Source organism: Cryptotermes secundus, unplaced genomic scaffold, assembly GCF_002891405.2.
Source record: "Cryptotermes secundus unplaced genomic scaffold, Csec_1.0 scaffold183, whole genome shotgun sequence".
Classification (NCBI taxonomy): domain Eukaryota; kingdom Metazoa; phylum Arthropoda; class Insecta; order Blattodea; family Kalotermitidae; genus Cryptotermes; species Cryptotermes secundus.
In genome coordinates, this window is record NW_019729899.1 from 355666 (window position 1) to 369402 (window position 13737).

At 40.7% G+C, this 13737-nt stretch overlaps 1 protein-coding gene across 2 annotated transcripts in view; it reads left to right on the forward strand.

Moving 5' to 3' along the window:
* Positions 1 to 542: 542 nt before the first annotated feature.
* The window catches only part of LOC111865746 (Krueppel-like factor 2), a 45294-nt gene continuing 32099 nt past the window's right edge, over positions 543 to 13737 (forward strand). The window contains exon 1 of one of the 2 annotated variants that reach the window (XM_023854011.2): positions 543 to 744. In XM_023854011.2, the coding sequence (XP_023709779.1) occupies positions 655 to 744 (90 nt within the window). In that variant the 5' untranslated portion in view covers positions 543 to 654. The remainder of the gene's footprint in view (positions 745 to 13737) is intronic. The other variant, XM_023854012.1, reaches the window with a different exon arrangement.

A 13737-nucleotide genomic window follows, 5' to 3' on the forward strand; every position in this document is an offset into this window, starting at 1 on the left:
AATGGATGCACAGGGCTAAGCAGACTAGGCCAAGTAGTGAAATTCTCAAACTCAAGGCACAATGGTAAATATGAGTACCATCTATATTAACATAAATGAACTCTCAATTCTGCCCACAGTGTATGCTTGCGTGTTTCTTATTATTTTCCGAACAAATGGCGATTATCCCCATAACTGAAGTAACAATTTCGTTCTGTGATGGAGACTCACTGTATTCTGTGACAAAGCAACTGAATTTGTAAATATTATTTAATTAAACTGCAGGTTTCAGAAGGTTAAACAATAGCAAGTGAAGTTACAGATTTATTTACGTCGCCTTGCCTTTCATATATATACTCGTATAGAAGCAACTTTCTGAATGAAATGACAAAAAAATGCGGGCAGGGGGGGGGCTGAATGAGCCGATACTCCTGCCACCTGTTGGCAGCTTAGAGCAACAACGGACAGGTGATGAGGCATCTGATTGGTCGGCGGTGACATCATGCCTCGCTGCCATGTGCGGCAGGCGGGACAGCAGAGGGAGGGCCCCTAGACAGCGTACTCAGATGAAAGATGTTGAGTGGGGGATGCGGCAGTTCAGGGAGACCATGCGAAGTGTTCCTTCATATGTAGTGTTGACAGTTGGTGTGACGGTGTGAACCAGTGTTTGTTCCCATGACGTCGTCGTTGATGGTCGTCGAAGAGAAACTGGCGCTGGCTCTTCCTCTGCCTCGTGCTCGACACATAATGTCCGACTTTACGGATGTAAGTAGATCACTTCCCGCAGTCCCTAGGCCTCGTGCACGGCAACAGGTGTCCGAGAGAGATCGCGCTCGGGTCGCGGGAGATGGAGCGGCGACTTGCCGGTCACGCGACCACCCACACTCGCTGACTGCGTGCACTCCCGCACGAATTACAAACCGTGACAGAAACGCCGCTCTGAAAGTGTTCAACAACTGATAAGACACCAGTCGCTTTAAAGAGTATTCTGTAACCCTGTAATCAAGCAGATGTCACTTAATTACTTCGTTTAGCTGCTACTTCATTCGTTCATCAATGGCTCCACAGCTCTTTGTTGGGCCGTGACCCGTTCTTCAGTTTCGTAACCTTTTTTTACGGTAGGACTCCTTGGACCAGCCTGTCGCAAGGCCTCTACCTACACACAGGGCAACACAAACACAGAATAAACGCACACACAGACATCCATGCATCGAGTGGGATTCGAACCTTTGATCCCACCGTTCAAGCGAGGGAAGACAGTTCATGCCTTAGACCGCGCGGCCACTGTGATCGGCTGTCATGTGATACTAAACGCGACAGTCTTACAAACTGAAACTCATTTGTGACACTAACCTGTGAAGAACATTCCTCAGAGACGTTGGTAACCAACTATCAGACTACACGGTGGCATAACAGATAAGAATCTGCACACTCTTTCTGTAATGGGAAGTTTAATAATATGGCGGTATGGAATTTCCGTTGAGTTTTCAACAGGTTATAATCCCTTTCGTGTCTTTGCTCCTTCATTAATGTATAAGTACATATGTCTGTGTAAATGTCTATTTCTTTAAAGATTTTTCTTTATTTGTTCGATGTTAATGGCGGTTGTCGATTTTAACAGGACAACTCGCGACCTATGCCATAAAAGGCCTGACCGATTGCTAGGCAGAATCTCAAGATTTCGTGTATTTGAAATCCGAATAAATTTTTACAAAATTACATAATTATACTGGGTGATTCTAAATTATTGTCGGAATTTCCGTGGTATATAATTTTCAAAACGCCAGAAAACAAACAAAACTGTTTGCAGAATATGAAAGCGTATCTCAACAGTTTCAATAATTGTAGAATAAATGCTGCACAATGCTAAACAACTTCAACATGCGCCCCTTTTGTGTCACGTAAGATGTCCAAACGGTATTCAATTTCCCTCCAAGTGTTCTCCAGGATTTGCGGTGTAGCTGTTTGGATCGCAGGAAAAATTCCGAGCTTCAGTTCATAGAGGGAGGTCACAGGGATCTTGTAAACGTGTCCTTAACGTATCCTCAGAGGAAGAAACCTAGCGGCTTACTATCGGGTGAGCGCGGAGGCCACGGAACTGGTCCAGCACGTCCAACCCAGCGCCCGGGAAAATACATTTCAAGAAATTTTCTGGCAAACTGTGTGAGGTACGCTTTTGTATTCCGTGAGCTGTTTAATTTTTTTTCCTCAGTTTGAAGAATATAGGACACGGAAACCCCGACAATAATTTAGAATCACTGACATAAAGACTGAAAAGAAAACTTTCAGAATTTTGAGTCACTCGATGACATCTGTTTAACTGAAGAATGTATTGACTAACCCCATTAGAAGCATGAAGTTAATTTAAATAAAATTTAAAATTTTGGTTCATGTTTCACAGGGAACTGAATTCGTTTTCATAACGAAACCGATCAGCGAAATAACCGCCCTTTCTTGTGAGAATCATACACAGTACGTGGGCTAAATGGGAGCAGTCTATATAGCGACAACTTCCTGTAACAGGTGAAGTTACTTTCATGGGCTGAAACCGCTAAGTTAACGCGAAGCACCATGACCCGAAATGTTCTCCTCGTTACAGAAAATTAAAAAAAAAAAAGCACAGATAACTGAAACTTGTTACGAGTTCATGAACCCCTGCCCAATATAATAATAATAATAATAATAATAATAATAATNGACCGAGGGGTCGGAGTTCGAGTCCCGGTAGTGACAAGAATCTTCTGTTCTCCAAATCGTCAAGACCGGCTCTGTGGTACACCAAACTTCCTATCCAATGGGTTCTGGGGGCTCTTTCTCCGGGGATAAAGCGGCCGGTGCGTGAAGCTGACCACTCACCTGCAGCTAATGCCGAGGTCAAGAAAATGTGGATGTATACATCAACTCCACCATACGCCTTCATGGCGTAGTGTTTAATTCGTTGAGCACAGGGACAGCTTTACCTTTACCTTATGTTTTTTTAAAGGTGAGAGTGAAAAGTAAAAACACTATGCCATGAAGCCATAATGAGGGACTGGAGACAGCTCCACCACTCTTGACCTTTGCAGTAGATGGAGATGAATAGCCAGCTTCACTCCCCGGCCGATTTACCCCTTCTAAAGAATCTCCGTTTCCAACTGCATAGGAAGCATGATTTTTTTGTCACGTTTTATAACTTCGAGTGTTGGGATGATTAGTGAATAATAAATCAGAAATGAAGAAAGACGTTGCTCTTGTTGACTAATTAAATATAATATCCTAATATACGAGTGGACGGGCCGTATCAAATCAGAAAAAAAAATCCATTCATTTGAGCCGGCGTCTTGCCCGGAAACTCCTCTTTTAAACATTCGGCCATGAAGATCGCTCTAATTTGTCAAATTACTGCAGTCCATGTACATTCAGACGAGCCAATGCCATATCATGGCGATTATATACATCGGCTGTGAAGGGCTGAAGAGCTTTTCCCCTTGTCAGAAATTGCAGGTATGTAACAAATATGGTTAACCCGCGGAAGTACCATGTAAGCGTAGCCCTGCAAAAGATAAAATTGTTTAACCGGATATGAAGATTTTGAAGTTTACGTTTGGGGCCGCAAATCGGGGCGTGTTTGCAGAGACCAGCTCACGCAGAGTTATGTACCAGAGCTGCTAGAATTTTCTCCTGTTTCTTCCATTCATTTTCTCTTCGATTTCATTGCAAAATGTTATCGATGTCGAGCGAATAAGTCGATTTTATATGCGCATGGCAGCGCCTCTGACATAGCGGTGGACAGTTTGATAATCAACGAATAATGAATTATATATGGCTTGAAGGAAAGCGTGTCCATAATGTGAACGTCGCTAAACAGCAAAATTATACAACAGAAAGGAAACGAAAGTGGTCTGAGGTTAGATGCTGTTCCTAAGTCTGCCTACAGGGAAACCCCCGTTGTGCCTGATTGAATATAACCGGCACTGGGTCGACATGACAATGTGAACATTGTTATATACTAAGTAATCAGTGATAATAAAATACGTTAATTGTTGAAATAATTTCATTATAAAAATAGCAATAACATTGCATAACGATTGGAATACGAGAAATGTAACTCATGGAAGAATTTTGAAGTAACATAAGCGTAATGTATTTGCTTGATGATGGCTTTTTTGAGGACCGAAACATGTAGCAAAAGCATCTCCTAGAGCTACTTACACGTATTACTGATTGTGTTGTGACGTTTTCAGTAAGAAATAATATTAACATAAGCATGTTATTGTGTCTTTCTTGGCACCATCGTGAACGTCTGAAATAATGATTTAAATTATAATGTTAATTATGTTAATTTAATGTTTAAAAAACTGCATATCTTCTCTACAGGATATAGGATAGGGGCCCATATCTCGTATGATTCTCAAAATAGAAAGCGTGACAATTTCTCTAAATATTATCAACTAATTGTTCTTTTTAATGGAAAAGTAATGTGTTTGTTGTGAAATAGAAACTATTTTTTTTTTATTTTATTTTGCAAGGCGTTTACGTTATATGCGGTTAAACCAACCACCAAAAAAAAAAACTCCGTGGATTCGGTCCGTAAGCGAACTATAAACCAACCACCAAATATGAAAATTTATGCCTAATATTCAACGTCGCCAGATCGGAAAACTTGTTGTCTTAACAATCCGTTTGTCTAAAAGTATCTTTATACTGAGCACAGAAAGCGAAAGATTTATCAGAAATTTACCCCTCAAGAGCCCCTCCACTTCTGATATATAGGCCTCACTCACAGTAATTTCTTTTGTTTAATAATGACATGAAAACCGTGCAAATTACATACTTCCTCTTACACAGTCACCTCCACGCTCTGCTTGTCCCATATCTGTCCCACAGTATTTTGTTTTTCAATGTACTATGCGTGTTCCCTTAGCGCAAGGAATTTTATAAAGAGTGAAAAGAGCGGACCAATCACAGGTCTATGACTCAAGTCCTCTAAAAATTTTGCCCAGAGAAAGTAATTTTAAACTGAAAGCACAAAATATCACATATTCTTTGACAATAAACCTATACTGCATCTGTACGTAGGTACATCTAATTTCTGAAACACTGAAAAATAAATAAATTTGTGTGTCCTAGAATCTGACGCCGTGTAGTCTGATAAATATTTGTTTCTAACAGTATGAGTAAAGTGGGACAAAGTCCCTTTGGACTGTGGTTCCAAACGGGCCTGTGGGTCTGGGACGCTGGCGGAATCATAACTGGAAGAAGAAAGTTGAAGTGCTCGGAGAAATGCTTGTTACAGTGAAAGTTTATCCGCCACGAAACTCATACTGGAATTGAACTCTAGCCCCCCCCCCCGCGGTAAGAATTCTGCTGCTAACCGCCAGAGCTATAACACACCCTCGGATAGTGGTTACAAATATTTCGGTGGATACCCTTCCTCAAATTTCCGGGCAAAAGCAGAGGAATTCTACCCGAAATGTGAAGGTAGCAGGTGTTTCCGAAACGTTGGTGTCATGATAAGACCAAGTGAGGTAGGAACTAAGTTAACAGAGAGTTGTCTAGATGAATACTCCCAGTTGCTTTTGTTGTTGAGGGAATCAAATAATACAAGGGTGATCAAGTCAAGGATAGATGGGCGGAGTGCATAGCATGAATAAAGGAGATTAATAATACATATTGATATAAACTTTTGTTATAATCCGTAAGAGAAGTGACCACTTGAGATAAAGTAAAGTAAAGCTATCCCTGTAACAAGCCGTGAAGGCCCATAGGGTTGTGAGACGTTGAGGCTCCCACATTTTCTAGACAATCGGCTCATAGATGGCGGTAAGGTTGTCAGCCCTACTCGTCGGTCGTCCTTTACCCCCAAGAATATTCCTGATACTCATTTCTGTTAGAGGCTGAGTGAACTCTAGGGACAGAGTGCGGCTGGAAGGATTAGATCAATTGAAAAAAATCCAATGACCTCATCGGGACTTCAACCCGCGACCTTCCGGCTTGTAGCACAGCCTTGAGATACATACCCTTATATTTGAGGATAATATTAAAATTAATCTCTGTCGGACCGAGCAAGTTTTCTGAAACGGTATCGATCCTGAAATATTTTGTCACGTGTAAGGGTTTGTTGCGTAATTTATAAGACGGATTTTGGATTGGATGATTGGATTTATTGACACCTTGTTCACACAATACTTGGAACTACTGACAATACAGCGTTATCGCTGCTTTACACCGTTCACCGTTGCACACTCACTAGGGTTCTCATTCTTCACTAGTCGTATCCTGGCAACGGATTTATAAGTGTCACTCTCATTTAAAACCACACATGAAGTAGTCTTGTCGGAACCTAATTCCTTTCTTGCCACCATTCTGCAGCTGCCAATTCCGAAGACTCAACTCAATTCAATTTCTCTGCTCCCGAGCTCATATCCCGGCAGGCTGGCGTCTAGAAACTCGACCCTTCACGGCTGCTCAATTGAATTCCTCTCCATAATCACTTTGCACGGAAACACCTATTTTCTCGTGTTGTTTTGGAGTGCTTACCCCATTACTGCACAACAACGGTCGCGGGGCGGACAACACAACAAACAGCCACTCTATTGTTGAGATGTTCTTACTGCGGACACGTGTTTACCGAATCGTTGCCTAGCAAGAGGTTTACATGTCACAATATTTAGGGAGCGCCTTCTTCGATTCTCTCGGTCTGACTGAAGTTTGTTTCTTGCTTTGGTTTTCCTCAGTGCCGCGAGAAAATCCTTGGACAGTGGCTATTTTCGATCCGCATTCTATATAGTTCATTATTCACTACTATAATATCATTCTACACGGCTCAGCCCGTTTTGCTAGTAGCGTCGTTAAATAAATAAATAAGGTTAGGTGACATTCAAGCTGGGCGACTATCAGCTTTATAATTAGGAGTATGCTCCAAGGAGTTATTATTGTTACGATATACACTGATATGATAAACTTTTCACCTATTAGCCTTAGTGATTACCGATAGACAGCTCAGAAGTGACAGTTGAATGTTAAACTTCCTGCAAACCTTCCCATATCCACAAAGGAAATTACCGACATCAATATTACAGCTCAGCAGTCACTGACATGCAAGCTGTCATGTCCTGATGACATTTTTATCACATTTTGAAGATTCCCCATTATCACTCATGAATGTAGCGGGGAAAATTAAAGATAGTTGCATCTCTTAAATTCTCTGTACTACGTTCAGATAGGCCTATGTCGTTGTGATAAAGGTCCTTCTTCCACTTACGTATTTGCTGAAAGATATAATTGAGAGCAAAACATATCGCTTTTAAGCTATTTGCACCATCCCTCAAAATAAAATTATTCTGTATCATAGAAACATGTAATAAAAGAAGAAATTTAGCTGAAAAAGTCTCAGTATTCAGACGGTTAAGTTACGGTGATGAGTAGAAAGAAGAACATCGCATTGCCTTCAACCGAAACACAATAGAATTTTCAGGTACCAACTTTGCGACACAGAAAGTAGACCTGGTGTAACATGGATCTCCTCCAACAATAGAGATATGTACAACTGAGAATTGTCTATCTTCCCTTATTCTAGAAAGTAGAAAAAACAAAACGTTTCGGAAAATTCATCTGTTTCCGTCCTCAAATGAGCAACTGCTAAACACCTACTCCGTTGGGTCCATTAGAAAGAGCTCACCTCAAACACTGGACAACCCCTGTCACATACACTACAGCTATTTAAACACCTCAGACCAGGCTAATTCGGAGGGAGATAACAAGAAAATATGCAATAAAAATTGTAATAAAGCACACACAAGCGTGGAACTAGGATAGAAAAAGAGGTAGAAATTTTTGCTATAAACCTAGCCAACAAAATCAAGTGCATTAGCACCAATGCATAGAAAAAGAGAAAGTAATTCTGAGCATTGTGCGCCACCGTCAGAATCCTTCAGAATCTTGAGGTACAACTGTTTGTGCACGCCAGTGCGCAGTGGTTACTGGGCAAAGGAATTTCTGTATTTCTGTAAGACTCAGTTTATTTGTTGTGATTCGCATATTTCGTAGTTGGGAGTGGAGTCCAGCTGGGTCCACTCGGCACGTCGGCCACTGATTGGTCTATTGTACCTGCCCCGGGTGATTATGATGATGGAGAATTTCGTGGAATGAAAATTGATAGGTGAAACCGAAGTACTCTGAGAAAACCTGCCCCAGCGCCACTTTGTCCACCACAAATCCCACTTGACCAGACCAGGGCTCGAACCCGGACCACCGCAGTGGGAAGCCAGCGATTAACCGCTTGAGCTATAGCGCGGCCTATTTATTTCATATAATAATAATAATAATAATAATAATAATAATNTGAAGATGGAGGAGATACGTTCCTCCAAAACGTCGGTTAACACCACATCTACACGATGCCACATCGCAGAAGACTGCTTTCTTCAATTGTTACGTAGTCTGAAATTCAAAATATATAAACTGCATAAAACCATGGCACAAATCTAAACAGGCATACTCACTGCAACAAAACTAATTTTAATGTTGCAGTAATTTGCAGTGACTCAAACGCATAGTGGGAATATTTTCCTATGCAGTGCACGTCCAGCCCATGTTGTGTATTCTGTATACAACCGGCGTTCTTTAGATTGAAGCTCATTTTTCAAAACACACCAATAAACGTTGTGCCCTTCTTCATGGGATGAGATGTCACATTTAAAAATGGTGACATTTTAGTTTCCACAAAAACATTGAGAAGAGAAAGTCTTACTTTATAATTACTGGGGAGTACAAATGGACAAGAAATGTTATTTGGGACTTTTAAGGCAAAAGCATGTCCCATTTTCACAACTGAGTTTGAATGAAACGGCAAACTGAATCATGTGTCTAAAGGCGATAACCAGAATTCAGGATTATGATTTTACAACGTTTTGTATTATTATTTTATTATAATTTGTACCCAGGTTATATAATCGTATATCTGTAGCTATTCAATAAAATCTTAAATTTTGTTAAAGCTAATTATATTGACTGACTGCAAATGAAATATAAGGAAATGCCTCCGAGCACTGCGACACTCACTCGTCATGTTGCGCGCACGCGTTGCAGAAGTACAGAATGACATCACAGTATATATATACTTATCACACTTATAAGCGTCACCTTTTACATCACTTACATTCATAAGGGAAATAAAATTGTCTCAAGGGAAATACAAATCCTACAAGCACAAGGAATTACATCTTCTTACTGCAAGGGGAAACACTTGGCACCGAATTCACACAAATTCAGACAGGTAAAGCAGCTAGCTCTGTATTCTAACATACACGACACAGGTGTGAGGGACGAGAAATTCAACTCCACCTGTTTTTTTTATTGCTAGTAGGGTGGGACTAAGTCCCTTGTACTGCGGCCACTTCTGGCCTATTGTACCAGCCCCAGATGATAGGTGAGGGTGATTGTGGAGCAATTGGTGGAATGAAGATTGGCAGGGGAAACCGAAGTACTTGGAGAAAACCTGCTCCAGCGCCACTTTGTCCACGACAAATCCCACTTGACCAGACCCGGACCGCCGCGGTGGGAAGCCAGCGACTAACCGCTTGAGCTAGGGCGTCTGTTGCAAAGATCTCTTATTTTCCCTATATGTACCACTACTTAAACGTGAGCATTGCTTCTCTCCAACACGTTTTGTTTGTGTGTTTCATATATTTCCCAGAATTCACCATACTACAAATCGTCACCTCCAGAAGACAGTCATATTATAGCAACGAATATAATAACATTAACCTGACAATGTTTGAATTAAATATGCGCTGTTTTCTGTAAGGCAGAAACTGAAATAATAACAGTAAAAGCCAGAAATTGAAAAGCGCGTTTCCTCTGATGCAATATTAATTCTGAGTGAATATTCTAAATCACTGATACACACGTTTTATTCTTTTAATGTAGTCCTGGAATTAAACACTGAAATTGTAAGATTTGAGGCTTTCACGGCGGTGACTATGAAGAAAGCAGTCTTCTGGGATTTGGCACCGTGTATATGTGGTGTTAACCGACGTTTCGGAGGAACGTATCGCCCCCATCTTCAGGGTAGAAGAAAAAGTATAAGAAATCTGCAAGCGACAACACCGTGAGAAACGGTAACCGTTTCGGTTTCAAAAGAATCCCTGTCTAGGAGCTCTCAGTGCGTTCTGGCCATTAGTTACTTATGGTGTTTGAATACAAAACTCTACTGCAGTCAGTAAAACTCATTACTTTTTTCTGTTAAAATAATTACATGACTTTTTGTATCAGCACAGCTCTGACATGTGACTTTCGGTAAGTTGCTATAGTGACATACATGCGTATATATTTGGATGGTGTTCATATTTGTACCGTATTTTTTTAAGAATGCTGTCTTCTGGGAAGTGGCGCCATGTAGATCTTATTTGAAGCGACGTTTCGGAGGAACCTCGGTTCAAATAAGATCTACACTGCGCCACATCCCAGAAGACGGCATTTTTCATAGTCACCGACGTGAAAACCTCAAATATTACATATATATTTTTTTTTTCACGACGCCGGCGTAAGTGTCTAGACAACATAGCGTCGATAATTTATAATGAATGCAAGCGGCAAGAAAATGCATTCTGAAAAGTTTCATGTTGTAGCGCCGGGGAATGTCAACATGATAGTCTTCTGAGAAAGGACGCTGCAGAATTCGTTGTGTAGATACAAGCTTTCGGCGGAAGCTGCTGCCTGAATCTTCAGGGTATCTTGTGCCAGTAACTACTTGCCATTCCAGGAAACGATACCTTAAAATATTTTGAATAAATCAGAAACGTTTTGCGGAACTCAATGAGTTCTGTGTAATTTTTTTTTTCAAACAATACATGTTAGCCATACAGTTTTTATCCGTAATAGAATCTGTTATTTGGCTTCCTAATTAGAATAGTTCTAATGTGTAATGTTATTTTATAAAACGCATGAGTTAACAGTTCCATCAATATTAACTCTTGAGTATCATTTTTGCTATGAAGTTCATTGTTTCTGACACATTTTTGAATAGGAAATTCAACTTGCTAGAGTCCGACCTAACAGAAGGGAAATCTACGATGGCCCTAACTAGATTTTCATAAGCAGCGCTGTAAAAGTATGATAATTTAGTAATGATTATCAACAGATATATAATCAGCTCATACGTCCCCATTACAAAAACAAGCCATGTTAATGCAGTTCAGGGAAACAGTGGTCATAAAAAGCATATGATTTTAATGTGTAAAAGAAAATTGCACAGGTTTGAGTGTTAGCTCTGGTGTCGCACGGTGGTACCACTGTTTTAAGTTCTTCTCCTTCTCCTATGCCTGTTGCTTCCACTAGGAACATATAGCAACCGTGAAACCCTTCGTTTCGTTTTAGTTTCTTAATTCCAGACAGTCGGTCCAACTCGTTGGAGGTGGAATCAGCCCGTCGCAGGCAGCTACATAACACAAACACAGAATAAACACAAAAAGATATTCATGCCTTCAGTTGGATTCGAACCCACGATCCCGTGTTCGAGCTGGAAAAGATATTTTATGCCCCAGAAGGGGCGGCCACTGTGATCGGCTTTTTAAGATATTAGTATATCTTAATATATCATCTCATTATACGAAAAATTGAGACAATATAGATCATATGCTCACAGAAAACATATTTTTTAGGATTTCATTGCTTCCAAATAAACTTCGGAGGAATGACAGCATATGAATTCGTTTTGTCACGTTTTACATCTCGCTTTTAAGTAATTTCTTCCCAACGTGGTCTCCATATGTGGCCTATTGGCCTAAGTGAAATAGTAAATGAATTCGCATACAGGTCTAAGTGCATGGGGAAACCCACCCTCTCCAATAACTAACTAACTAAATGAATTCGCAGAAAAAAAGAACCTTCACTAACGACACGACCTGCATAATCTCAGGTTTCAAGTATACGTCTTTATGCATTTTATCCAACCTTACTTGCCTCGTTATTTATTGTCCGCGCCATAGCTCAAGCGGTTAGTCGCTGGCTTCCCACCGCGGCGGCCCGGGTTGGATCCCGGGGTCTGCTCAAGTGGGATTTGTGGTGGACAAAGTGGCGCTGGGGAAGGTTTCCTCCGAGTACTTCGGTTTCCCCTGCCAATCTTCATTCCACCAATTGCTCCACAATCACCCTCACCTATCATCTGGGGCTGGTACAATAGGCCAGACGTGGCCACAGTACAAGGGACTTAGTCCCACCCCACTAGCAATATAAAAAATTGGGTTTATATATCCATAATTTACGGAAAAATATGGGGCTACACACCAAAAATCAGCATTTGCTACTACTGGGCTGTACTACCCTCAGAAACTTGTCTCTTAGCCTCTACGCTAACACTCGGATGCATCTTATTGGCTACTGGCTTTAGGCCTATTTGTTTGTTGTGTTTATTTCATTAAGGAGCAACTTGGGCTTCAGTAAGTGTTAACTACTGCCGTGGTCGCCTCAACCCCACATTTCTCATAAATTCCTGCCGTCATCAACCGCTGTTGCATTGACATAAGCCTTTGGGTTGCTGGCAATTTACTCTAATTTAAATACAATAGCAGCTGCTACTTCAAGCTCGTTATATGTACATGTAGGCCAAGCGTTGTCAACAATCGAATAAATGAAAGATATGTTAATTTAATTGCAGATTGTAACTTTTCTGTTGTATTGTAAAATAATCGATGGAGATTTGGAAGTATTTCCGGGTCATGCACGGCCTCAGTTCTGGTCCTTTCCGTGTTATTCACTTGCTCGTTTAGGATTTCAGCTCATAAAATTAAATAATTAAGTCCTTAAAATCCTTATATTTTTAATTGGTGAAGACATATTCAGTGGTATTAATTATATAAACCAGAAATCATCTATACCCACTCGTTCAATTTTATTGTTTTACATAAATAAAAAGATGAAACTATCCCTGTAACAGGCCGTGGAGGTCCATATTGTTGTGAGACTTCGAGGCTCCCACATTTTCTAGACAATCCGCTCACAGATGTCGCTGAGGTTGTTAATATTAAACACAAGACGTCCTTTACCCCTAGGAAGATTCCTGGTACTCATTTCTGTTAGAGGCTGAGTCGACCCCAGTGCCAAAGTGCGGCTGGAAGGATTAGGCTAATTAAAAAAAATCCAATGACTTCTTTGGGAATCGAACCAGCGGCCTTCCAGCTTGTAACATAGTGCCGCATAACCAAACGCTACCTCGTGCCCTTCTCTTGTTTTACATGCCAAAGAAAAGCCTTTACCAAACTATATGTTTCTGTAGCCGTCTATTAGACTACACGTAAATATTTTTGTTGTCGCACCTACCTCACAAGTTAGCCCGGCAGCCATCTTGTTACTACCGACTTAAGATGCTAAGAAGGGGGACCATATAGTCTCTAGCGCCATGAAGTTAAGATTTTCAAAGAAATGGGTCAGCTGATTCAAAAGTTCAAAACAGTGACACAAACAAAGACCCGCACAGACCTCATGGTGATCTCAGGAGCCTACGTTTTTTTTTTCCTTAAGAAGGGAAAGTAGGCTAAAAAGTGGTCAAGCATAAACAATATATCAGTTTAATGTTCTAGTGTGTTCTGTGATATAAAATTATGGTTCCTCTTTAGTTTGTAGCCTTACAATTAATAAATCCTAGTTGGAACTGTAATAAAAAACCTCGAATGCGGGCAAAGGCTTGGATAAAGCATTTCTGTGGGCGGACAGGATGCCTTTTTATTGGGACGCTCTATTTGTTCGTATTATATCGAACTGAAAACTCCTGCCGTCCTA